The sequence below is a fragment of the Telmatherina bonti genome (assembly GCF_933228915.1).
Source record: "Telmatherina bonti genome assembly, chromosome: 15".
Taxonomy (NCBI): Eukaryota; Metazoa; Chordata; class Actinopteri; order Atheriniformes; family Telmatherinidae; genus Telmatherina; species Telmatherina bonti.
In genome coordinates, this window is record NC_136613.1 from 12,530,450 (window position 1) to 12,557,590 (window position 27,141).

The 27,141-nt window shown below is 40.0% G+C and overlaps 1 protein-coding gene across 1 annotated transcript; it reads left to right on the plus strand.

Annotated features, from left to right (window-relative positions):
• Positions 1 to 13,226: 13,226 nt before the first annotated feature.
• On the plus strand, positions 13,227 to 26,723 carry LOC306766802 (C-type lectin domain family 4 member E-like; the record flags this gene model as incomplete). The annotated part of the gene is made up of 6 exons (XM_079254652.1): positions 13,227 to 13,310; positions 13,396 to 13,497; positions 19,684 to 19,860; positions 20,275 to 20,417; positions 25,408 to 25,511; positions 26,561 to 26,723. The coding sequence occupies exons 1-6, from the start codon at positions 13,241 to 13,243 to the stop codon at positions 26,721 to 26,723; spliced, it is 759 nt and encodes a 252-aa protein (XP_079110778.1). The 5' UTR covers positions 13,227 to 13,240.
• Positions 26,724 to 27,141: the final 418 nt, after the last annotated feature.

Here is a 27,141-nt window from a genome sequence, read left to right on the forward strand (position 1 = left end):
AAAAATGTAATATACAAACACACATAAAACTTGCAAAATCTCATGAGCTATGTTTTCTCAATGCAGAAGAAGCTTGTATCAGCCTACTGAGATTATTGGCCAATATCAACATTAAAATGCAAAATCGGAAATTATGGTATTGATTTTTACTTTTATATTGACACTACTGTTACACTGTATGCACATATTACATATCAAGCTCTTCAGCTATGTCTCCTCTAACTCAAAATAAGTATGTGAGATGCCCCCCCCCCCCCCCCGGGCGCAACTGAGTGCAGGCCAACACACACCTCAGCACCCAAGACAGACACATTGCCCATTTTTCTATTATTTATTTCTTGTTGGTCTTGCGATGAGTGGTGAGCTTTCAGCGTGTACCCTGCCTCTCGCCTAATAAGTGTATTGAATCAGTGGATGGATAAACAGTTATCTATTCATTCATTTTAGCTGGTAATATCTTTTATTCAAAATAAACTGATAATTATTCATCAAAACTATATTTAGTTCTGTACCTATAACCCTCCCAACTCTGTTACACAAATGAGCAAATACAGTTTCCACAGACACCCAGATGACACAGGTACACAATGCAAAAAAAGTTTACTGCTTGATTATTTGCTTGATTAATCATATTTACTATTCTCTCCAAATAGCATAAAATTTTTTTTTTTTTTTTTAAAAAGCGACCAGAAAACATTCCTTTTTTTTTTTTTTTTTTTTTTTTTTACACGATTTATTTCACAGGAAAGAAAAAAGGTTGGATTTGGGCAACATTAACGTGTAAGAAGTTCCTTATAAATCTGCTCTGCACCTGCTAAAAACCTCTAAAGAAAACATTGCGAGGGCAAGTGTAAACTGCAATACCACAATAATCACCACTGAACATGCGACTTCCTTTATATAAACAGAAACTCAAACTGGTTAGACAGTGAGCCTCAGCTGGTACCGCAGACAGTCTGGTAAAAACTCAACATCCTTGTGAGCAATGGAGGAATTGTATGGCAACATTGACTACGGTAAGCCTGTCCACTCAGCTCCTGCAACTGATAATAGAGGTGAGCTTAATAATTTCCCGTCTGTTATTATTTGTGCTGTAGAGTTGACTGAAATGATGTATTTTCTCTGTTTAGGGTCAAGCAGCTCTAAGAAGAGGTTTTATGTAGCTGCCATCCTCTCCCTGGGACTCCTGAGCGTTTGTCTGCTGGTTGGACTCATCGTCCTTGCTATTCACTGTGAGTCTTTTTGTCATTACTTAAACACCAAGTTTGATCAGACTGAATGTGACAAAATGGAAATTCTGCTGTCAGACTTTGAATCATATCCCCTCTTCGTCAAATAAACCTGACAAACTAACTACGCTTTTATAAGATTTCTCTGAACAACAGACAGCATGATGATTTTCAGACACTAATGTGAATCATTAATGTGAAACAGTAATGGTAATACAGCACAAGGATTTTTATACGACTAGTTTTTTTATTGTGGTTATTAGCAGTATAATTTTCTACAGTGACACTTTGTTTGATTTTAAGTGTACTTTCCTGCAAACCAAATCATGCATCAGACATCTGATGATTTTGAATATAACATTCACAATTGGATGTAAATTTTACATTATTTAACATCAATGTACAACTTTAATTAAAATGAGCAAAAACCAAATGCAGGAATGTAAATGTTTTTTTTTACAATGTTGATAGTCTTTTCTGTCATAATTATTTCTATTTCTTTCCTTGTTTATTACATTTTTACTTTTTAAAAAAAACTAGTTTAAATGTGAACATGCACATATCTAAAAAGTTTAAAAGCAAAATTTGAAAATATTTAGATTTTTAAATTAAATTTAAATGGCATAAAAAAATATCACGAATGTATTAGTATAAAAAGCAAGTGTTTTGATTTATTCCAGTTCGTAAGTCTGAAGATCTCTCCTCCATCAAAGAAGATGTGACTGAGCAGAGTAGCTATAAAGAGTGTCACTGCCTGACAAAAGACAAAGACCAGCTGAACGGCAACCTCGCTGAAACCAAACATGCGAGTTTGTCTGAACAGAGTGAGTCAAATATCAAAGTTCCAGACTTCATTTGTCGCATTGTGTATTCTTTTGTAACTAAAAGATATTGGAGTTCTTGGAAATGTTTTTTATTTCTTTCATCTTTTTATCATCTGTGCATATAGCTATCATGTTATGAGATAACGGAGAGCCATGATTTTACACAAGGCTGTGGATTTTAGAGAGCAAAAAGAGTCTTAACTTATCAAAACTAGCCGGTGCCCAAAAACTTACCGAACATTGCCGTAACACCATCTGGTGTTTAATAAAACCTTCTTACACATATGAGCTAATAATGAGCTTTTATTTTTTTTTTACCCTTTCATCTTTTTTGTATCAAAACCATGTGTTCATTGCTGATGTGTTTTATGACTAGATGGTGCAAATATAAAAAATACACGAAAAATAAATAAAATAAATGAATAAGAAGATGTAAGGAAGTCTAATGCCTCAGTGCTTGTGTGGTATTTTATATGCTGCCTAAGTAAACTACAGTCAAATCAAGATAAATACTTTGTCACTGAGTAAAAAGCTATTAACACCAGACTCCTTCAGATGTTGTTTTAATGGTCAAATCCAACATGACGAAGCCTACGTTTAGCCCCAAACAATAAATTTATATTAGAGAACTGGGACAAATTTATAGAAGACTAAAATGTGGTCCACTTTTGGACTAAATATGGACCATGCTAGATGTCTAAACGAGGTTCAGATGTTAATATTTCATTTTGTGGCAAAGAAAGGCTTCAGCGTTTTGGACATGTCGGATCTTTTCAGTCTTTGTGCTTCTGTATGGATTTTCTACATTGTAAAAAAAACACATCATTCCACTTTTCAACCAAAACACAATGTTGATTGGACATTTATCAAATTTATATTTTCAGTGTATCTTTAGAGGAATTGAGCTGAGTACAATACGATTTTATGTGCCTTGAAAAATGACAATTTCTCTTGGATAAAATTGAATGAAACACAAAAGTATTATTTTACATTCAAACTGACCTTGTCGAAGGTAAATAATGGGAAATATTGTGAAATAAAGTCTGTAATTTATGGGCTACTTTATGAATGATGTGATCATTTGATTTATGCATTTATTTCAAAGAAAATGAGACATAAGCAGCTATAATTTTAGAGGTAATGCACCAGTTTCTGATCTAACACTTTGGTGTTCCAGTGGGTTGCAGCGGGACCTTTTTAATGTTCCTGCAGGGCTGCAAGAATGTTGAAGGCTTAATAATATAATTTCTTTCTGTTATTTAAATAATTTAATAGGGATGGACTTGAAATCATCATACTGAAAATTAAAAAGAAATTCCTAAATGTTGTATATAATTTACAAAGCTTTGTTCACATCAACACTTTGTGTACTTCCCTACAGAAACAGCATAAATGAAAAAGTATCTATAAAGAAGGTGTTTGGATTTATTTCAGTTTGGAATTCGGCTGCAGATCTCTCTTTTGAACATAATCTGACTGAATGTCTTCAGACCAGCAATAAAAAGATTTCTTCCCTGAATACAGAGATAAACCAGCTGAATGCCAAAGTCACCGAATTAACTGATGAGTTGAACAGGCTTAAGAGTTTGTCCAAACAAGGTGAGTCAAATCTGAGAAGTCTGGCCCGCAGGGCTGGACAGATCAATCCAACTATCAACAGTAACGATAGGATAATATTAGTCTATAATTCTATTACAATGTTAATGATGTTATTTTATATTCTTTCAGAGAACGAGTGTCCTGATGGATGGAGCAGATTCAGTCGTTCCTGTTACTTCCTCTCTTGCAAGTCTGATTCCTGGGATAACGCTAGAAAAAACTGTAGAGACAAAGCAGCAGATCTGGTGGTGATAAACAGTGCTGAAGAGCAGGTGAAGAGTTTCTACAGTCCAATTTGAAGTCGTCTCAACCTTTTATATTGAACTATTTTCATATATAGCACCTGTCATGTTCTACTATAGTTCACAACTATTTGTTTATAAACACACAAATTAAAATCCAAATTGGGGACAAAAAGCACTCGAGTCAATCAGAGATCTTCTGTTTGTTTACAGGGTTTTAACTTCCCAAACTATCTTTAATCACACAAAAATATGTGTTTGTTTAGAGTAATTCATTAGTGGAAAGTTTTTTTTAAAAATTACATATATTTAATAAATTCTTTATTGATGATTTTAAAAACTCATATCTATTCTATAGTCATTTTGCAGACGCTTTTATCCAAAGCGACTTACATACACACTCATACCATGATAGGCACATCAGGGTGCAACTTAGGGTTCAGTGTCTTTCCCAAGGACACTTCGGCACGCAGTCAGGGCAAGCCTGGAATTAAACTCCTAACTTTCCAGTTAGAAGCCGACTGCTCTTCCTCCTGAGCTCCAGTTGTACAGCAGCCATATAACTGACAAATAATGTACTATATTGTGCTACAAATATGTGTTTCTTCTTGTTGAACAGACTTTCCTCTCTACATTTACGGAGAAACCCACTTGGATTGGTTTAAGTGACAAGGAAACAGAGGGGATCTGGAAATGGGTGGATGGAAGTGCCGTGAATCTGAAGTAAGTTTTCACTTTGATTCAGTGCTGAAACCTACACAGAAGGGATGAAAGCTGGTCTCACATTTCTGCATAAAAAGTTGGTCTGTTTGCACATTTATCAGTGTGAATAAATTAATAAATATATGGGAACAAGTTGTACCTAATTATCAAACATGGCCTTCAAAACAGTTTTTGACCACCACCAAGCTCCAAATCAAAAATCAAATCAAATCAAACTTTATTTCTTGAGCACTTTTCATGCCTCAAGCAACACAAAGTGCTTTACAGGATAAAATCAAGTCATAAGGATTAAAACAAACAGTGGATAAAAAGGCATTTAAAAATAATAGACACAAGCTCTTTACACACACACACACAAGGACATAGAGCAAGGAACCCACCCGCATTCCCCGAAAAACATCATTCCCTGAATACTGTCTCTTTAACTGAATTCTGGTTAATAAAACAACTAAAAACATTCAGTAAGTGATAAAAATTCTGACTTGGTGCTGATGTGAGGAAACAATACCTCAGGATCCATCCACACCAGGAGCCAGTCCCCCGCATGCTCATAGGGGCCGCTGCCACAGCAACCGCACAACTCCCAGGCAGCAACGGGGCCACCCCGCAGCCGTGAAGCTGCAGTGGTGGACCCCGCGCCACCCAAACAGCAGCGGTCATCATGACAACAGCCCCCAAACCAAACAGGCAGGGCCCCCAGCGTGCTGGATCCCCATAAGGAAAACACTGGAGTTAAAACCAGAAGATGAATAACCTCAAGAAGCAGTAAGAAATAAGAGCAACAATAAAAGAAAATATACATATATATATATAGAAGGACTTTACAATAATGTATTAAGAATAAGAAATCTAATAAAACAATTTAAAAATAAATTAATTAATAAATGAAGTAAATTAAGATAAGTAAATAAAGTAAAATAAAATTCAGTTAAATGCTAAGCTAAAAAGGTGTGTCTTGAGCCTCTTCTTAAAAACATCAACAGCCCTGAGGCCCTCTGGCAGGCTGTTCCACAGTCGAGGACCATAACAATGGAAAGAGGGCCAGATTCAAGGAGTTCTCATGTTCAGAATTTACTGAAGTTCCAGTCTTTGTTGTCTTGGCCTTTTCTTTCTTTAATTTAGTAGAACAGAAATATTTCTCATGGGATTCTGTGGTTGAATGTTCTTATGTCAGGTTCTGGGCAAATGGACAGCCTGATAACGGGGGCGAACGGTATGGTGAAGAGGACTGTGCACATTTCAGGACAGTCGAAAGCTTATCGTGGAATGATTTGGCCTGTGCAAAACCATTGCAGTGGATCTGTGAAAGGTACTCAGTTTGAAAATAAATTTATAGGCTTCAAAGACAACAACAGCTTCTTTCTTTTAATAATGTAGCAGATAATAGATGCAAAGAATTTATAAGCAGAAAGCAAGTGTCATGAAGCCAAAGTTTACCAGTAATATGTGTCTTATTTTTTTTAATTGCATAAACAGATTTGTTGCATTTAGATTGTTTTTTTAAACACATTATGTTTACATGTTGATTGATTTATAACATAAAGCTCTTACCTTGGAACAGCACAGTGAATTCAGTTATGACTGAAAATGTATCTGCAGATTTAGAAAGTTAAAATAAACAGGAGAAATTTACATTTTATGCCGTCATAACATGACCTGACCAGTTATTCACCAGTTTCCCTATTTATGTTGTCTTTTCTCCTCTTTACATGCATGTCTTTGAGTTAAGGGACACTCTCTTTTGCAACGTAATTTTTAAAAGCAATTTATTATTTTTGTATGAAATCAGGCTCATATGTGCTTTTATGTAAAGCGATGTGTTTGTAATTAAATAAAAAAATATACAAAAAAAAACAACAACTTGTATTTCCTTGTCAAACAACATGGTCTGAAAGTTGTATTAGTTTTCTTGGCCACCAGTTTGCAGGGCCAGAAATAGCGTGGTTGTCATGGCTACCACCCAGTTAGCCCCCTCCCCAAACCACCAGCACACACACAACCAACACTGAAGTGTTTCAGATGTTTTCGCCTCTAAAACACAGGTTCCATCTGGAAACTAAATATTTAATTTATAAAACAATTGGTTGTTATGTTTTTATGAGACTTTTATATCTCACTTAATGAAGCACGAAAACACAAAGTATTTTACAGAAACAAAACAAGAGAAACAAAAAAAAAAAGAAGAAGAATACAATAAATAACATAGAGGAATTTAAACCATTAAAAAGATGATCTTCTGAGCGGCATGGTGGTTTATTCTCTGAACCACATTTCCTCCAGCGTTCACGTGATTATCGAGTTCACAAAAGTGTGTGTGTGTGTGTGTGTGTGTGTGTGTGTGTGCGCATATGTGTGTTGTCACCAACAGAGAGCGCTAGCTCCTTGTAAAGACAGTAAGACGTGATCATTGCTGAGAAGGACGACCTCCATTACTGTTTGCCATGAAATGTGCAAAGAAAAGTTAATGTAAGTGTCAAAGTGGGACCTTTTTACCTTCAGCTTTAATTCTATATCACCCAGTTTTTACATTGTTTTTAAGAACTTGCATGATTTTAGCTAATTATGGTGTGGGGGTTTATTTTGCCCCCACACCACCCGCCCTGGAGGCGGGGTACGAGAGCGAGCGTCTGGTGGCCGGGCCTTCACCCATGGGGCCCGGTCGGGCTCAGTCCGAAAGGGTTACATGGGCCCCACCTCCCGTGGGCTCACCATCTGCGGGAGGAGCCGTAGGGGTCGGGTGCAATGTGAGCTGGGCGGCAGCAAGGGGCGGGGACCCTGGCGGTCCGATCCCCGGCTGCAGAAGCTGGCTCTAGGGACGTGGAACGTCACCTCTCTGGTGGGGAAGGAGCCTGAGCTTGTGCGCGAGGTTGAGCGGTTCCGACTAGATATAGTTGGACTCACCTCGATGCATGGCTTGGGCTCTGGAACCAGTACCCTCGAGAGGGGCTGGACCTTCTTCCACTCTGGAGTTGCTCATGGTGAGAGGCGCCGAGCAGGTGTGGGCATTCTCATCAGCCCCCAGCTTGGTGCCTGCACGTTGGGGTTTACCCCGGTGGATGAAAGGGTAGTTTCCCTCCGCCTCCGGGTGGGGGGACGGGTCCTGACTGTTGTCTGTGCTTATGCGCCGAACAGCAGTTCAGAGTACCCACCCTTTCTGGGGTCCTTGGAGGGAGTGCTGGAGGGTGCTCCTTCTGGGGACTCCATTGTTCTGCTGGGGGACTTCAATGCTCACGTGGGCAATGACAGTGAGACCTGGAGGGGAGTGATTGGGAGGCATGGTCCCCCCCCCTCTGAACCCAAATGGTGTTTTGTTGTTGGACTTCTGTGCTCGTCATGGATTGTCTATAACGAACACCATGTTCCAGCATAAGAGTGTCCATATGTACACCTGGCATCAGGATTCCCTGGGCCGCAGTTCAATGATCGACTTTGTAGTCGTATCGTCGGACCTGTGGCCACATGCCTTGGACACTCAGGTGAAGAGGGGGGGCGGAGCTGTCAACTGATCACCACCTGGTGGTGAGTTGGCTCAGATGGTGGGGGAGGAAGCCGGTCAGAGCTGGCAGGCCCAAACGTGTTGTGAGGGTCTGCTGGGAACGTCTGGCTGAGTCCCCTGTCAGAGCGAGCTTCAACTCCCACCTTCAGCAGAGCTTCGAACATGTCCCGGGTGAGGCGGGGGACATTGAGTCCGAATGGGCTGTGTTCCGTGCCTCTATTGCTGAGGCGGCCAGCCGGAGCTGTGGCTGCAAGGTCGTTGGAGCCTGTCGTGGCGGTAATCCCAGGACTCGTTGGTGGACACCAGCAGTGAGGGATGCTGTCAAGCTGAAGAAGGAGTCCTATCGGGCCTTCTTGGCCTGTGGGACTCTGGAGGCAGCTGATGGGTACCGACGGGCGAAGCGGCATGCGGCTTCGGCCGTTGCCGAGGCAAAAACTCGGGCATGGGAGGAGTTCGGCGAGGCCATGGAGAAAGACTTCCGGACGGCTTCGAGGAGATTCTGGTCCACCATCCGGCGGCTCAGGGGGGGGAAGCAGTGCTCCATCAATACTGTGTACAGTGGAGATGGGGAGCTGCTGACCTCAACTCGGGACGTTGTGGGTCGGTGGAGGGAATACTTCGAAGACCTCCTCAATCCTACCAACACGGCTTCCCATGAGGGAGCAGAGCTGGTGGACTCAGGGGTGGACTCTCCTATCTCTGGGGCTGAAGTCGCTGAGGTGGTCAAAAAGCTCCTTGGCGGCAGGGCCCCGGGGGTGGATGAGATCCGCCCGGAGTTCCTTAAGGCTCTGGATGCTGTGGGGCTGTCCTGGCTGACACGCCTCTGCAGCATCCCGTGGACATCGGGGGCAGTACCGCTGGATTGGCAGACTGGGGTGGTGGTCCCCCTTTTTAAGAAGGGGGACCAGAGGGTGTGTTCCAATTACAGGGGAATCACACTCCTCAGCCTCCCTGGTAAGGTCTATTCAGGGGTCCTGGAGAGGAGGGTCCGCCGGATAGTCGAATCCCGGATTGAGGAGGAGCAGTGTGGTTTTCGTCCTGGTCGCGGAACAGTGGACCAGCTCTATACCCTCTCTGGGTTCCTGGAGGGGGCATGGGAGTTTGCCCAACCAGTCTACATGTGTTTTGTGGACCTGGAGAAGGCATTCGACCGTGTCCCCCGGGGGCTCCTGTGGGGGGTACTCCGGGAGTATGGGGTACCGGACCCCCTTGTATGAGCTGTCCGGTCCCTGTACGACAGGTGTCAGAGCTTGGTCCGCATTGCCGGTAGTAAGTCGGATTCGTTTCCGGTGAGGGTTGGACTCCGCCAAGGCTGCCCTTTATCACCGATTCTGTTCATAACTTATATGGACAGAATTTCTAGGCGCAGCCGAGGGGTTGAGGGGATCCGACTTGGTGGCCTCAGGATTGGGTCCCTGCTTTTTGCAGATGACGTGGTCCTGTTGGCTTCGTCTGGTCGTGATCTCCAGCTCTCGCTTGAGCGATTCGCGGCCGAGTGTGAAGCGGCTGGGATGAGAATCAGCACCTCAAAATCTGAGACCATGGTCCTCAGCCGGAATAGGGTGGATTGCCCTCTCCGGGTCGGGAGTCAGGTCCTGCCTCAAGTGGAGGAGTTTAAATATCTCGGGGTCTTGTTCACGAGTGAGGGAAGGATGGAGCGTGAGATCGACAGACGGATCGGTGCGGCGTCTGCAGTAATGCGGGCTCTGCGCCGGTCTGTCGTGGTGAAGAAGGAGCTGAGCCAGAAGGCGAAGCTCTCGATTTATCAGTCGATCTACGTTCCTACCCTCACCTATGGTCATGAGCTGTGGGTCGTGACCGAAAGAACGAGATCTCGTATACAGGCGGCTGAAATGAGTTTCCTCCGCAGGGTGGCCGGGCTCTCCCTTAGAGATAGGGTGAGGAGCTCGGTCATCCGGGAGGGGCTCAGAGTAGAGCCGCTGCTCCTTCGCATCGAGAGGAACCAGTTGAGGTGGCTCGGGCATCTGGTCAGGATGCCTCCTGGACGCCTCCCTGGTGAGGTGTTCCAGGCACGTCCCTCGGGGAGGAGACCCCGGGGAAGACCCAGGACACGCTGGAGGGATTACATCTCTCGGCTGGCCTGGGAATGCCTCGGGATCCCCCCCGCAGAGTTGGCAAATGTGGCTGGGGAGAGGGAAGTCTGGGCTTCCCTGCTTAGGCTGCTGCCCCCGCGACCCGACCCCGGATAAGCGGCAGAAGATGGATGGATGGATGGATGGATGGATGGGTTTATTTTGCTTGCATTTTATCTGGTTTTAGTTTTGATTGCTGTGTTTAATTGCATGATTGTGAAAACCTGGCCGTGATTAAGAACAGCTCCTTCCAGTTTGGTTGCCACACCCCCAATACTGAATTGGACAAGAATTAATGGGTAGCCTAAGTGGAGATCAGGAGAGGAGGAAAAAGGACAGGAGCAGAGCAATGCGTACGGTAGGAAGGCGATGAAGCTGCAGTGGTGCTGAGACCTGGTGTGCTAAAAAGGGGACAATCCTAAGGACTGCAGGAAGAGGCCCAGTCTTGTTTCTTAGCTTTTTTTTTTCTCTCATTTTAAAAATGGAACCAGAACAATTTTATTGTAAATAACATTTTAAATTGTCTGGCTAGCCCTTTTTTAAACAGTCGAATGAATCACTTCATTTTTAGCTGCCATTTAAAGAATCTTCACACTTCTGTGTGACGTAAACACACACACACACACACATACTCTGCTCTCCATGTGCCATGGAGCTGTCAGACACTGAGATGCATTCTTGGTGTGGAAGTAAAGGTCAGCTTTTGTCTGGTAAATGCAGATAAATGGAAGGATAAATGCCTGGAAAAAGACACATGACTGCACAGAGACTGTTGTTACAGTGAGCTTGCTGCTATCTAGGAACTATTAGATCTCTTTCAGATTTTAAGAACCCTGGTTGTGAAGTCATGACAAACTAAAACAAGATTTTAACCAAATATAACAAACGTGTATTAAGTCAAGGAAAATGCCCAACTAAATATAAAATCCTTTTTATATTATAAATTCAAAGAGGATTTATTGATACTGTTTTGAGTGTGTCCTTAAAATTTCAGCTGATCTTGGAGAAACACTGCAAAGTTAACCTAAATTGTTTAAAATTAATTAAAATGGAGGAAAAGAGGAAGCGTTCTGAGCTCATCACTTCTCTGCAGCTCCACTCTGACCACTGATAGACAGCTGACAAACAAGACTCATAAAAATCCAGTTTCGTTTTTATTTTTATTTTCGTTTTATTTTTGCAGTGAAAACCGGTACAACAAATGGTTTCCTCACTAAGATACATTAAACTGACAGTTTCACAGTTTACATGTGTGACAACTATTGGTGCAACTCAGTTTCACAGTCAAAGCTGAAAATATATTTCTCAATGTCATGTTTTGGTTTCTCTGGTCTTTACCTAGAACTGTCTTACGATTAAACTCATGAGTTAATTATCAAATTTACCTAAAAAATAAAGTGAAATGTTTCTAATTTTCTTGTACATCATTAAATATTGTTGGGAATTTGGAAAAGTTTAAACATATAAAGTTAAGCTTGTCATTAAACTTTTCTTTTTACAGTTTATGCAAGTTTTCTTTTTCTGCAATGACATAAAAGCAACAGGTGCAGAAACTGTTAACATATTTATGACATGCACTAAGCCGACATACGGGGATCTGTGCAAGACCCTGACATTGTTTTTTTAATTAGGACGGCTTTACAACAGTATATAACTGTTGTAATGGGACATACAGTAAAGACAGTTGCAACTTTGTTTTGTAAGTAACATGTTAACATCAAGATTAATTTGACTGATCTACTGCTAACCTTTCACCTCATGCTGTTTTCTGTCCTGACAGCAGCTTTCCTTGGTGGTGACTGTGTCTGACAAACCAACATGAAAATGTTTAATGACTCAACATCAGTACAGAAATAAGTCTGAGTACATATAAACTCTGCAGCTTTGACAGGAACGTACATGCAGAAACACATTCTGCCAGCTTCATTTCCTCTTTTTGATTACATGACCTTAATAATTTCTTCATACTTTCTGAGAACATGTTTTCCTACAAATAAAGCAGATTCTTCTTAATTTAGTATATAACTCCCACATTTCTGTTAAAAATGTCTTACTTCATTCACATTTTTGAACATTTTCAGTATGTGGTTTAAGCATCTGATCAGCAAGTCTGCTATGAAGCAACTGGACCGCCCAGTTTTAATAGTAATAATTAAGTCACAAGTCTAATTAATGTCTCTGTAATATGAGACATAATGTCCATTCAGAAAGTATTCTAAAAAAGCACCTATACTGGGGTAATATTTCCAGGTATTTGTCTTAAACCTTAAAGGTGGAGTATTTAAGATTTTCAATATTTTCAAAATAAATTTACTAAAAAAATAACTACAATCATAATTAGATTTTTTTTTTTAAACATGTAGGTTTCCATTAAGCAACCATCTTCAGCTTGCTTTCATTTATATGTATAATTTATGAATTAACGGTATGAAAGAAGCAACAGTGACGCTGTTGAATGAGTGTTGAAGTTGAACTTCAGCCATCATGGTGCTTGTGCTGAGAAAACTCCCTTAAAGGTGGAGTATGTAAGATTTTCAATATTTTGAAAAAAAAAAAAAAAAAATTAACTAAAAAAAAAAAAAAAACTACAATCATAATTAGTTTTTTTTTAAATATGTAGGTTCCAGTCTGTCCATATTTGATGTGTTATTAAATTACAAGTTTAATTAATGACAAAGACCCTTCTTAAATGTTTGCCTACCAGTAAAATAAGAGTGCTTTTTGTCATTTGTCATTAATTATACTTGTAATTTAATAATGCATCAAATATGGACAGACTGGAAGCTACATGTTCAAAAAAGTCTAATTATGATTGTAGTTATTTTATTAGTTAATTTATTTTGAAAATATTGAAAATCTTACATACTCCACCTTTAAAGGAACATGTACTGCAGATTACACAGTTATGATCATCTCTGAAATGTGTGTGACTTCCTTTTAAAACGGGCTATAAATACACACCAATACACAGTGGGTTTACTTCGTCTATAACTAGACCTGACATTGTGGGGAAAATTCATCATTCTTTCAAGCAATGGAAGAAATTTATGCCAACGTAGACTATGACAAACCAGTATGCCAAGTTCCTGCAACTGATCCCAGGGGTAAGAATGAGCTAAGAAAGATTTATTTTATTGTTTGCCATATATTGTAGAATTCATTGGTTTAACATTTATTTTCTCTGCTCAGGCTCCAGGAGACCCAAGAGCAGGGTTCATCTGGCTGTTATTGTCTCTCTGGGGCTGCTTAGTGTTAGTCTGCTGGCTGGACTCATCGTCCTTTGTGTCCACAGTGAGTGTTTTTGTCATTTATAACGTTTCAGCCGGAATATGAACATAAAAGTTCTGCTGCTGTACTTTGACTAGGATCCTTTTCTGAATCAAACATGACAAACTAACTTTGGTGTCATGGTGTGTTGATATAAAGAAGCATTTTAAAGGTTGGGTAAAACAGTTTGAACAAGCTGCATTGAGGAAATAGAAAATTCAAAAGTCCAAACCCCTTTCTATAGACATCCCTCATGCTTCCAAAGCGCAGACAGTAGCATAATTTCCTTCTTTAGAGCACAATAAAAATTGTTCTATCTTGCAGTTTTACTGTGAAGGTGGCAGTGGCTCAGGTGGTAGAGCCTTTGACCTGAAGGTCAGCAGTATGCGTCCTGCTCCCCTATGCTGCAGCCCCGAGGGGGACACAAATGTTCTCAGAGGGACAGTTCCAAGCCCAGATAAATGCAAAGGAAAGGCATCCAGCATAAAGTATGTGCCGGAGTATAGTCATGTGAGTAGGTACTCAGCTGTGCCGACCCGTTCAAGAGGAAACGTCAAACAGGAAACATCAGCTTGCAATTTTAACCCTTGTATAAGCTCACTGAAAGACACATTGTGTGAGTGTCTAATAATTCTGGATTAAATATAATGTCTGATGTGAGTAAATATTGATGATACCTGCTGAATGCACGCTGCACTGCTGCACACTGTGACTGAGGAGCCTTACAGGTGACAAAAGATATGCTACTCTCAGTACTTACAAGTTTGCCACTCAGCATTTGTAAAATTCTTCCTATGATTTCCTCTATACTCCACCTTTTCAATAAAAAGCTGCATCAAACAAACAAAGCTTTTGCTGCAATAAATTAACAAGATCTGCGATTAGAATTTAATTCCACAAGTTGTTTTAGCTTTTTGGCTGCTATCTGCTTGGTTTAACTGTTGTTTTGACACTAGTGTACAAGTGTCACGTTTATTAACATGTGGATTGCCTGTGATGGTTTTATTGGCGTCATCAGCCGACACTGCAGAAACGCAGTGTCAGAACGTTCTTGCTGATTAACTTTGATAGCAATGGCTGTCTTTAAAGACTCATTAATGAAAGAATTAAACTTTTTGCCACATTCAGAGCAGTCCACATGTTTTGTTCTATAAACAAAACAGGGATGGCAAAGCATTACAGTGTGTATCATAGAGGTTTATTCAATCCGTTTGGCAGTCTTTGTTTTCTGTGACCAAATGATCTAAACCTTGTTGTGGTTACATTATAGAAGGTGGATGGCTATAAACTAAAGAGAACTACAGCAGTTCTGGTTTAGTTGAGGCCTTTTCCTTTATGTATGCTTATGTATATGCGTTGAAGCAGTGGGGAATGTGGGTGTTTTAATACCTGATATTTCTTGAAGAGTCACAGTGCTGATGCTGTTTGTTTATCATTCAGGTTGTGAAGGGCTAAGCCAATGCTTTAAGCCACTGGAATGTTAGGATCGGAAAGTTTTGCTGACTCACTTTACCTGATGTGGATGATGTTGATGAATTGTCCAGATGCTGCAGTTGCAGTTTAAAAGCAGATTTATTTCCCATTTCGAACTCCAATATTTCCATAGTCAATAAACCAACGGCATTTTGCGCGTACAGCGTGTTCCCGGCAAAGCGGTCGAAACTGAATTTCTTTTCCGGCCTAACACACACCTTACACACACAATTTCCTGTCTTATATAGTCTTTCATTAATTGGCCCCTACATACCGGCCCCTAATTGTTAGCAATAACAATTCATAATATCAAAAGGTCATTTACATAAATCAAAATACCTTTCAAAAACTTTTAACCTTAAATACAAATAAACCAATACCATTATTCATTCACAGTTCACACTTCTTGGATGAGACATAATTTGGTAATTGGACGCTCAAAAATACCATTTTTTGCTTGTAGCTTTACTGAGTAGACAAAACCCTTCTTATCAGGGATCACTTCCAAAACCTTCCCTAGACACCAAGAGCCTCGAGGGGCAAAAGAGTCCATGATCACAACAATGTCCCCAATGATCAGATTTATTTTGACTTGGTTCCACTTTTGTTTCTCCTGAAGTAATGGTAGGTATTCTCGAACCCATCGCCTCCAAAACAAATCAGAGACATACTGAACTTGTCTCCACCGTCGTTTTGTATACATGTCTGATGCATCAAAAAGTCCAGGTGGCAATGCTGGTTTTCCTTTCAATAGCAGCAAATGATTAGGTGTAAGAGGTTCCAAATCATTTGGATCATCCGATAGCTTTGTGATTGGACGGTCATTTAGAATGGCTTCAATTTCACATATGACAGTGTTAAGTCCATCCATATCCAATGTTTTTGTTATAGAACAGAGTTTAGAATGTGTTTTATCATGTGAATGATACGCTCCCAGATGCCACCATGATGAGGTCCTGAAGGTGGGTTAAAACTCCATTCTACTCCCAATGGAACAAGAGCCTTTTGAATCCTGTCATGATTTATTGCTGCAAGGGCCTCTTCTAGTTCTCTTGCTGCTCCAACAAAGTTTGTTCCATTGTCTGACCTGACGAGAACAACTTGACCTCCTCTACTGATGAAGCAACGCAGAGCATTTATGCAGTCATTGGTGTCCAGAGAGTTTACAACTTCTAAATGCACAGCTCTGCTTGCCAGACAGGTAAAGATGACACCATAGCATTTGCAAGTTGCTCTTCCTTTTTTTATTTCAATGGGCCCAAAATAATCTACTCCAACATTGGTGAATGGAGGCAAATCAGGAGTAATTCTCTGTCATGGAAGATCTGCCATCTTCTGATCTAGTGATCTTGCATTATGGCGTCTGCAAAACTTGCACTCAAAGATGATTTTCCGCACAGCAGAGTTTCCATGAAGAATCCAATACTTCCTTCTTGCAACAGCTAAAGTGGGATTACGTCCACTATGACCCAACATTTCATGAGTGTGCCTAAGAATGAGCCTAGCAATATGTTGATTTTTGCCAAGTATTATTGGATGTTTTTCTTCCAGTGGCATTGCTCCTTTATTTAATCTTCCACCCACTCTGAGAAGATTGTCCTCCCAAGTTGGATCCAACTTGTAAATGGAACTTTGTTTGCTCACTGCTCCCTTTTTTGCCAATGTGGTTATTTCTTCCTCAAATTGTTGTTGCTGGCAGTAGCGTACAATAGCAGACTCAGCTTGTGAGAGGTTGTCAAGGGTCAAGGTGGATTTCTTTGATGTTCTGGCTTCATTTGAGGATTTGTTTTGAGCAGGATCTGGATCAATGCCCACTTTTCCTTCTTTTCTTTGTTGACTGAGCTTGAGCAAGAGGGATTTCAACTTGAGAATCCAAGCAACGGCTATCTTGAGCTTTTGCCAGTCAGAGAAGTAACAAATAAGACAATCAGAAGGATTTAAAAGATCACCACCCATCAGGTTCACAACTACCTTCCTGTGGACTTCTGGATCATCAATCGCCAACATGGTATCAAAATGAGTTAGTGGCCACTCCTTCCCAGATTTCCACAGAAATTTGGGACCCTCCAGCCAGACTTGATGTTCAACAAAGTTAGATGCTCTCAATCCTCTAGATGCAACATCTGCAGGATTGTCCTTTGAGCAAATGTGTCTCCATTGAGAAGGATGTGAAACCTCTCTTATAGCTGAGATCCGATTTGCCACAAATACTTGAAATCTTGTGTCTTCATTGTAGATGTACTTCAACACTGATGTACTGTCTGTCCAAAACACAGAATCATCAATATGAAGTTGCAACTCAGCCTTCAACATGGAATCCACTCGAGCAGCCAGGACAGCCGCTGTTAATTCCATTCGAGGGATTGTGACGGATTTCAGTGGAGCAACTCGTGCCTTGCCTAACAGGAATGCAACATGAACTTCGTTCCTGGAATTTTCCAGCCTGATGTACGACACAGTTCCATAGCCATCTTTGCTAGCGTCAGCAAAGTGATGCAACTGAGTACAGACAGACTCCCCAAAGTCTCTTGGTTGAATACATCGACTTAGCTGAAATGATGTTAAGAACTCAAGTTCTCCAATCCAAGAATTCCATCTCTTCAGAATATCAGGAGGTAAAGGATCATCCCATTCACTTTTTCTCCTGCAAAGTTCCTGTTGCATTATCTTTGCAGAGAGAGTGACAGGTGCAAGGATGCCTAAAGGATCGCATATGGAGCTAGTTACTGATAGCATACCACGTCTGCTGAGAGGCTGTTTTAATTCCATCTTAAATTTGAAGCTATCAGATTCCACACACCATAGTAGACCTAATGCTCTTTCAACAGGAAGTTTGTCTCTATCCAGGTTGAGCTCTTTCAGATCCTTTGCCCACTGATTTTCTGGAATGCTTTGCAAAACATTTCGATTGTTGCTGATCCATTTATCCAGAACAAAGCCTCCTCGCTTGCAGAGAACATCAAGATCCTTCAACACTTGCGTTGCTTCCTCCTCCGAACTGAAGCTGATTAGCAGTCATCCACATAGAAGTTATGTTTCACTGTTTGCGTAACTACATCAGAGAAGTCAGCTTTGTTGTCATCAGCAGTCTTCCTCAGTGCATAGCTGGCACAACTAGGTGATGATACTGCACCAAATAAATGCACAGTCATCCTGAAGTTCTGGATTTCCTTCTTCACATCTCCATCTTGCCACCAAAGGAAATGAAGAAGATCTCCATTAGAGTCTGCGACCTTCACCTGATGAAACATAGCTTGTATGTCACTCATGCATGCCACTGGCCTCTGCCTGAATCGAATGAGAACTCCAAGCAGAGAGCTGGTAAGATTGGGACCTTGTAACAACTCTTTGTTCAGTGATCTTCCTTTATACGTAGCTCCAAAATCAAAAACCACTCTTAGAGTTTTCTTTCTGGGATGGAAGACACCATGATGTGGGATGTACCACACCTTTCCTCTTTGGCCTTCCAATTCCAACTCTGGCACTTTTTCTGCATGACCTTGCTCGATTACCTTATTAAGGTACTTTGCATACTCTTGGTGAAAGTATGGGTTGCTCAGGAATTTCCTCCTCAAACCAATAATCCTCTGCTTTGCCACCGAGTAGTTGTTTGGTAAAGCAGTTACAGCATTCCTGAGGGGCAAGTTAAGGATGTATCTACTGTTCTGTAGCTGTGCAGTTGAGTCCATAATTTCCATGAATCTCAAATCTTCCCTTGACATCTCCTTCTCTGCTGAGTTTTTTCATTGAAGTCTTTCATTAATTGGCCCCTACAGGTTGTCCTGAGAAAGAGGTAAGTAGTCTTCTTAAAAAGCTATTAATGCTGTGCAGACATTAGCCAAGAAATGCTGACATATAAGGGGCAATGAAAGTGGTCAGGGAAATTATAAACACTTGGACCCCTGAGCTGTCAGGTAAAGGTCAGTTTACATGACATATTTGCTGGAATTTAATTGTCTGTTCGTGAGGTGGCATCTGAGGAACCACTCAGATTTTAGGGCCCCAGGCACCCTTAAAATCTAATCCTGACTTTGCTCAGTAGTAGGATCATACAGGGAGAAGTTTCTGACATCAAATCACTTCCACACCCACGGTTCTCCATGATGATGGATGAGAGACAAAACATGTCTGGGAAAATACAAAACGGTGTGTTTAAGATGTGTAGACAAGGATTGAGTCCTTTGAGAAGGATTTACTGGTCTTCATGAGGTTTCTTTGACAACAGGAGAAAACTGAGCTAAAGTTGTCATATGTTTTACAACAGCCAAACTCTTATCACTGGACTTGTGTGTCCAAGCGTGGGACCAAAAATATGATTGGCAAGTACAACAGAGCACAGGTCATTGTATTGTCAAGAAATTTGCTGACATTTTGAGTCCCTGACTAACCACACCCCTCACACTTTTGAAAAGCTAGCTTTTTGCCCTGGTGTTGAAGTAACAGCAGAGTAAAAACAGCATTGTTCAAGTGTTCCTTGATACGAGCAAATGAAAGCACTCCAGATAGCATATCAGCAGCAAATCAGCTTCAACTTTCCATTCTGTATTTCACACTGTACGTTCGCACATGACATGATTAAATAGAAACAGAGTGAGCAGCAACTATGTTACACAACCACAGGCATTCAAGTGTCCTTATCAACATATTTTATCAGTCTCAAACTTAAGTAGCAAACATTCTCACCTTCAACTAAAATACAGACACATTTTGGTTAAAACTATGTGGTTTGATTTTCAGATCGTGTCTCTGGTGAGATGGCTGCAGAGTTCGTCACCATCCAAGATAATCTAACTGAGCGTCTTAAGGCCAGTGAAGACAAGCTGTCATCACTGACAGAAGAGCGAAACCAGCTGAAAGCCAACCTCAGTGAACTAACTAAAGAATACAACAAGCTTGAATGTTTGTTCACACAAAGTAAGTCCTGTCATGTTGGGGAAATGCAAACAAGCTCCATGGGTTGAAACATAACTACATTGTCACAGACAGTTTCAAAGTTTGCCCCTTGCTGCATATCACATCCCATACTTTCATTTTCTGTTGTTCTTACTGCTGAGTTAAACCCTACAGAAACCAAAGAAAAATTAACTCAAAATAAAACTTCTGACTGTGTGGGACTGGCGACCTGTCCAGGGTATACCCTGTCTCTCCCCTATTGATTACTAGGGTAGGCTCCAGCTTCCCCACAACCCTGAACTGGACTAAGCGGTTTAAAATGAATGAATGAATAAAACTTCTGAGTAGAGGAAGGGATATACGTTACTAACACAGCTGGCCTTTTAAACATATTTACAGTAACAAGAATAAGTAATACATATGCATGTGTTTCAGAAAAAACATGTCCAGCAGGATGGAGGATGGCCAGTTGTTCCTGCTACCTCCTTTCCACAACATCTGGCTCCTGGGATCAAGGCAGAGAGGACTGCAGAAGCAGAGGAGCAGATCTGGTAGTGATAGACAGCGTTGAGGAACAGGTGAAATGGTCTATTAGAGCTTATTTGTGTTTGTAAATGAATAGGGAATTATTTCATTTTATTTTTTTGTTTCCATTAAAATTTTAATTTTTTTTACATTTTTAGATCAAAACTAAAACCAGTAACTCTTAGACACTTTCACCTCCAGTTTGTCAGAGAATGTGTGAAAATAATCACCAAACCGTTTAAGGGCACATTTTCATTAGCTTTTTTTATTTAAATCCTAGTCCATTTGCTCAGAAAGTCTGCTTTGTTTGTGGAATGTGAAACACATTCTGATTTAGGTCCAAGAAGCAGACTCGGTGGGCCAGCAAACGCAGGTCTTGGTCCCTTACAAGTGTACCAAATACAGGAAGTGGACTACAAAGCCACAAAAAATAGTCACTTCCCGCATTTGGCGTAGTATTGCATTGTGGTATATGTGGGGCATTATAGACAATGCTACCACAACAAACACATTTGAATACAAATGGCTCAAGCGTGGAGCAATAAAGTAAAAGCTCTAATGAATGTACAGTCAGACGGAGGAAAATATATCACAGCTGCTTGTAAGTACTCCATGTTTAGCTTGCAAGTGGAGGAAATGGAAATTTTGGGTGTTTCTCAATTCAGGTCCTGCACACTTCGAAGTGCAGATTTGTCGGCTCCATGCGTCATCGTGGCGCGCCAAGTGCTGTCTCAATTCAAAGGCTCCTTCGAATTCACACTTAAAATGCGCACTTCGTTTGGTTCCAGATTATCTTAAAATGAAGGATACAAGAGATGTATCCTTTGCACCCTCTCCTATCCCAAAACTCCAGTGAGACCCTTTATTAATTTATTTTCATGTATACACACACATATTTGTGTCCAATAACCACAAATGAATTTCATTTCAGTCGTCCGCAGATGTCTTCGTCCCCTTTCATTCAAGAAAAGGCTGAATTTATTACAGTCACTCAGATAACTGGAGACTGAAATGAGGAACAATAATTAAACATGTGCTCAATTATTATCCAGTAGTATAAGACACTGTTTTGTCATTTAATTGAGTTAAAGAAAAAAAAACAAACAAATCGGCCCTGGACCTGTCACCAGGGGGAGAAGTCTGACTGGAGGGAACAAAAAAACACCTGACTGGAGTGAAAACAAAGGATACATATATATACACATTAGTTTGAATGATATAACATATGTTATTTTATCAGATTTGCTTATTAAAAAATATTTCTATTGAACCAGAATGACAAAATAATGTCATGGTTTTAATAACACTTTTATTTATTATTACCATTGTCAATTTCAGCTTATTTCCCAGGCAGCAGTTTTCTCCTTCTTTAATGGGAAGGTATGAATACATATGAAGACAACTGTACATGTGTCTAACAAGGATTATTTTCTACTGAAGTTAATGTCAGCTTGACAGGATGAGCTGTCAGCCAGAGGAGAGCTCGTCTAAACTGCCGCCTCCTCATGTTGGTCATTTACACACAAAGGAAAATGACAATAAATCAAAGTTAAATTAGTGGCACCATTTTCTGTCATTTAGAAATATTTTTGTGTCTTTTTGTGGAAGAATGGGATCAGTAATTAGATAAACTTGGCATATGTGGTTGCCAGGCAACGGAGGACTGGAGCACTATGGGTAACTCTTGTACACTAGAGAGGCTGTCTCATTTTACTGGTAGTAAGTGCACTTTGATGTGTTTAGGCTAATATGAACTCAATAAAAAAAAACAAAATACAATGTCAACACATAGCATACAGCCCTACATGTTGGAACCTGAATCAGACCCTGAAAACGAAGTGGAAAACAGCAACCCACAGCAACGAATGCAGCAGGATGTCTCGCTTTGGTAAACTCACCAGCCATCGTTGGAAATAACTTTATCCCACGTTAAAGTGGGATAACAGGTCGCCAGTGCAGCGCAGGGTGAATGAAAACAGTCTAGTTTAATTTTACTCGAGTGAAATTATAAAGTTTGGTCAGGATCTGCAATATTTTGCTGTTGATCTTAAACAACAAAATGTTTTGCACTTTAACAATAGTTATTTGAAGATCTGACAAAAACTTTACTGTAGTTTTATTGTTGTATTTTAAAGAACAGAACACCAGAAAACTACACAAATGCCTATTCTGTTAGATTATTTAGTGTTGGCAGTAAGATGCTCGTAATAATTCTGAATGTGGATTTGTTCTTAGCTAATTATAAATTCCAGGTACAACAATTTTGGTGAATGCCACAGTTCTCAGAAAATGTTGGTAAATAGAATTTTAAGAACAAATTTGTATGTAAGAACGACTGGTGACTGTGTCCTGTTGCTCCTCAAATATATATTTGGAGTATTTTTCATATTTTCCCCTCCACCCATCCATCATTGATTGGGATCAGGTCGCCTAAGCAGAGACTCAGACTTCCTTCTCCCTGGACTATTATTAGTGTTGCTGACGGAATCCCAAGGCATAGTTTTATTCACGCATGCCTCTTGAACCTTCGCTACTTGCACTGAAACTTAGAGTTTTATATCATCATTTTGATTTTAATCTTTTATGTATCTCATTTTAACCAGTCATAAGCATAACAACCTTTTAAAGATTTTCACACCCTGACCTAATGGTTTTTGCCCTGACCTTCTGACTTTGGTTGAAATGAGAAGTTGTAGAACATATTTTTAGGGTATGAGTAGTTCTAGTTAAAAGTATTTTGTGTAAACTTATTGCATGACTTGCCTTATTTAACCTTTAACCTTAGAATGTATGACACACATGCTTGAACGACCAATGGTATGTGATCATGCCCAGCTTTGTGATATAAAAAGGCCCAGCTCAGGGGGGAAAGTTGAAGAGAGTTGGAGACTGGTTGGTTCTCTGAAACTGCTCTTCCCTTTGCAAAGAGTCAAACTGTGTCCGTCTCGCTTCTTTACATGTTTGGGGTTCAAACCCCTACGGAAACCATAGGTAATTTTTACATGGGTAATGTAGCATGCAGGCAAGGAGCTTTTCAAGGAGCACATCCGCACTTAGTTTAACTCTATTTGTCAGAGGAGTTTGAGAACTTGGTCCAGTTCTTTGCAACAAATATTGTGGGATTTATTCTTGTATTTAACATATAGGTAATATTGTAGGGAGGGGAATGAAAAGAAAAAAAAAACAGCCTGAAGAACTACATGGCAAAACCTGCGTCCAACTGGACTCATAGCAGTCTGACCAGCTCTTATGGATGAGGTCTTCTTCTGTTTGATTTTGTGCTTGAGTTTATCTAATTCTCATATGTAAGTCGCTTTGGATAAAAATTTCTGCTAAATGACAGTAGAATAGAATAGAATGCAGACTCCTGCATAGTTAAATTCATTTAACATGAAAAACATTTAACATAAAAAATTTGCATCAGCAAAATACATGAAAAAATTGTAAAAACTTGCCAACATTCATATGTAAATGAATAACTAAAACCAAGCTCAGCAGTGCTTTAAGTGGGCCGTTATGCACCGGTACGCAGAACCGGCACTTTCTAATTTTATCCCTTTGCATACTGGGACAATTTTTTTTAAAGCGTAAAGTGCATATCAGGAATTTTTTTTTTACAGTGTATAGTGCATACTGGGACTTTTACCGGCTTTCCTCAGCAATCAGTATACCCTCCTGCGACTTCACCACATATTACTGCTTATATTTGTTGATTTAAATAAAAAGTTGCCTCAAAAGAAATGTATTAAGATCGGTTTAGACGCACAACGCTTGCTGTCGCCCACAACGTCACGCCGCACATCACGTTGTTCACTTGCTTCTGTGTTTACATTGAAGTGGACGCAGTTTGAATGAGAGGAAAGGCAAAGAAAAAAAAAAACTATGGCAGCTGTAATGTTAGCCTGGCTCCAAAAGGGCTTGAGGACACAAACTGGAGCAGAGTTGAGTGATGACAGTAGTACTACTTACCAGTCATTTACTTTTACAGTCAGTTTCTCGAGAAATAATCTTCAAATTTAGAGATTGAAGATAAGGTCATATTGCTAAGTGGCATTGACCAGGCCTTATGCTGGGAAAAACATATTTCACAGAGGAAAAGTGTAATAGTTATACACTGTTAAATTAAACTGGTAATAAACTAAATCAGTCTAAATGTAGAACTTTTTATGTTTTTAAACTTTTCATGCATAGTGGCCTTGTAGTGGGCACCTATTTATAAGCTTTTTTCTTGCATATTCATGAATGAGGAGGGTATTTTTGTAAATAAAAAACTTCTGTGGATGTTAGTGAGTCATCTGATACGTTTCCATTCACTGGAGAAATATAAATGTGTGATATAACTGAACGTAATGTAATTACACAACTTTGCCTTTGCGATAAATAGGAAAAGAAAATGATACAGCAATATTTTGTAGAAGATTTACATAATAGAATTGTGATTATGTTATAACTATTTTGTAGTACACTAGAATAAATCGTACAAAATTCTAAATATCAATAATTTTAAAAAAAAGTATCATTGCAAAAATGTTGCATTGTTTTTTTTAATTATTTCATGCATGAAAGGGCAAATGAAATTTTTGTTTATGTATTTACATCTCAGTGTTATTTTTAATGTCCGTGCAATGAGGCTTGAAGTTCATAAAAGTGTCTCCATGGCACTTTGAATTTGGCAAATGTGGGTTTGATTTAGAGCTTGCTGTGTTTGTTTTTTGTCATTTCTGCAACAAAACTATTAATCTATAGATCAATTTATAGATCTACATATAAGTATCACTCATGTTTTTGTCCCATATTTGCATGACAAACTGACAGCAAATCATTACAGGAGTACCAGCACTTATTTTGTCCCGCTTAAAGCACTGCTTTGGAGGATTCGTGGTTACACAGGTGGGCCTTGGCCTTCAGAGCTCAGGTTCAAGTCCAAAATAGGTGAACCACTGAGCAAAGTTCTTCTGGTTATAATCCATTATGTAATTTTTTTTTTTTATTCTCATTGTAGACACTAGATTACAAAACTTTGTTTTTTCTTATTCCAAATAGAAATTTCTCTCTGAATTTACCAAAGATAGCACTTGGATTGGTTTAAGTGACGAAGAAACAGAAGGGACCTGGAAATGGGTGGATGGAAGTAACCTGTCTTTAAGGTAAGTTTTCATTTTGATTCATTGCTTTGTGTGACGGGGTTCTGTTTGCTGTACAATGATGTGGCGAAGTCGTGGCTCCTTTTCTGATGTGGGTTTTATTGTGCGCATCAATCTCCACAGTGCAGCGATATTTACAGTGACCAGCCAGCTATTTACACAATTTACAAGTTTGTATTTATAATGGTTACCCGCTCTGCAAACCATCAACACTCCGATTTCATTACTCACACCAAGTTCTCCGACTAACTCCTCACACTCTTCCCTGGTCTGCTCTGAATGAGCGTCTTAAAAACACAATGCCCCGCCCCTTCCCATCAACTTCCCATTACTACAAATAAATAGGATTTTCCCCAAGTTTCCCAACAATATATCGACGCCCCAGAGAAACCATATCAACAAGGTTCAAGAACATAACCCCAGGCATATTTCCACAGATGAACATATAGAAAAACATAATACTACGGTGTATTAATCTGAAAATCCGTTAGTCACGGGACGATGACGTCTCTGCCGCATTGCGGCATACTCCAGCCATAAAACACAGGTAAACCTCTTAACCCAGTTTTCACCAACCCCCCAGCAGATGAAGATGACACCCCAGTAGTTTTCCCACCAATGACCTGCTCCCAGTATTTGTGGCCAAACCAATAGGTGTGCACCCCTATTAGTCTGCTACCTGACAGGTGGCATAACTGAACTAAAGCGGCTATGTGGGACTGCGAGAGATTTGCTGGGCCTGACGACCCGGGACACAGTCAGGTAGGTGGTTGTGGGTGTGGGCGTCAGTGACAAGGCAGCTTTGTCACACTTTGTTTTTTTTTCCACCATTTCATTTTTTAATTGTCCTTGGTCCAATCCTCAGAACGAGTCAGTTTGCAAGGTGGGACATTTACTTATGTGTTTGTACATGGTTTTTATTCACCAATGATACCAAAGTGCAAAACAAAGCTGTCTTATTCTGTCTTGCTTAGGAGCTAAAAACATTTCTTACTGTATTCTCATGTAAGCATCATTTTGTGTGATAATTTTGCTGTGTTCTGACCTTCCAGGAATTGGGACAAGACTCAGCCTGATAATGGTGGTGGAGACCCTTATTGGGGGGAGGAGGACTGTGTGCACCTTAGAGATCGTAACAGGAACACTTGGAATGATGTCAAATGTACAGCTTCTATGCGGTGGATCTGTGAAAAAGAACCAATACCCTCTGCCTAAGTGGAATATTTGGAAATGTTCCACGGCTACAGCTAGATTTAATTTGTTTATATATATATATATATATATATATATATATATATATATATATATATATATATATATATATATATATATATATATATATATATATGTATATCTTTACATGGGGATTGATATTTAATAATCATGAATAAACCAGCGTTTTAACTTGCTTTTAACTAACTTTACGAGTTTTATGCATCAGATTTATTGTATGAAGACTAGATTATCAGCTTTCAGTTGGACCTGTGATGGATGAAATACTGAGATAACATGTATACATGTTTTTAGGTGTGAAGATAACGTAATTTGACAAATAAATAGCGGCTGAAATGTGATGACACTGTGTTCAACCACAGATCAGGCTTACATTTTACCATGTGGTCAGTTATACACA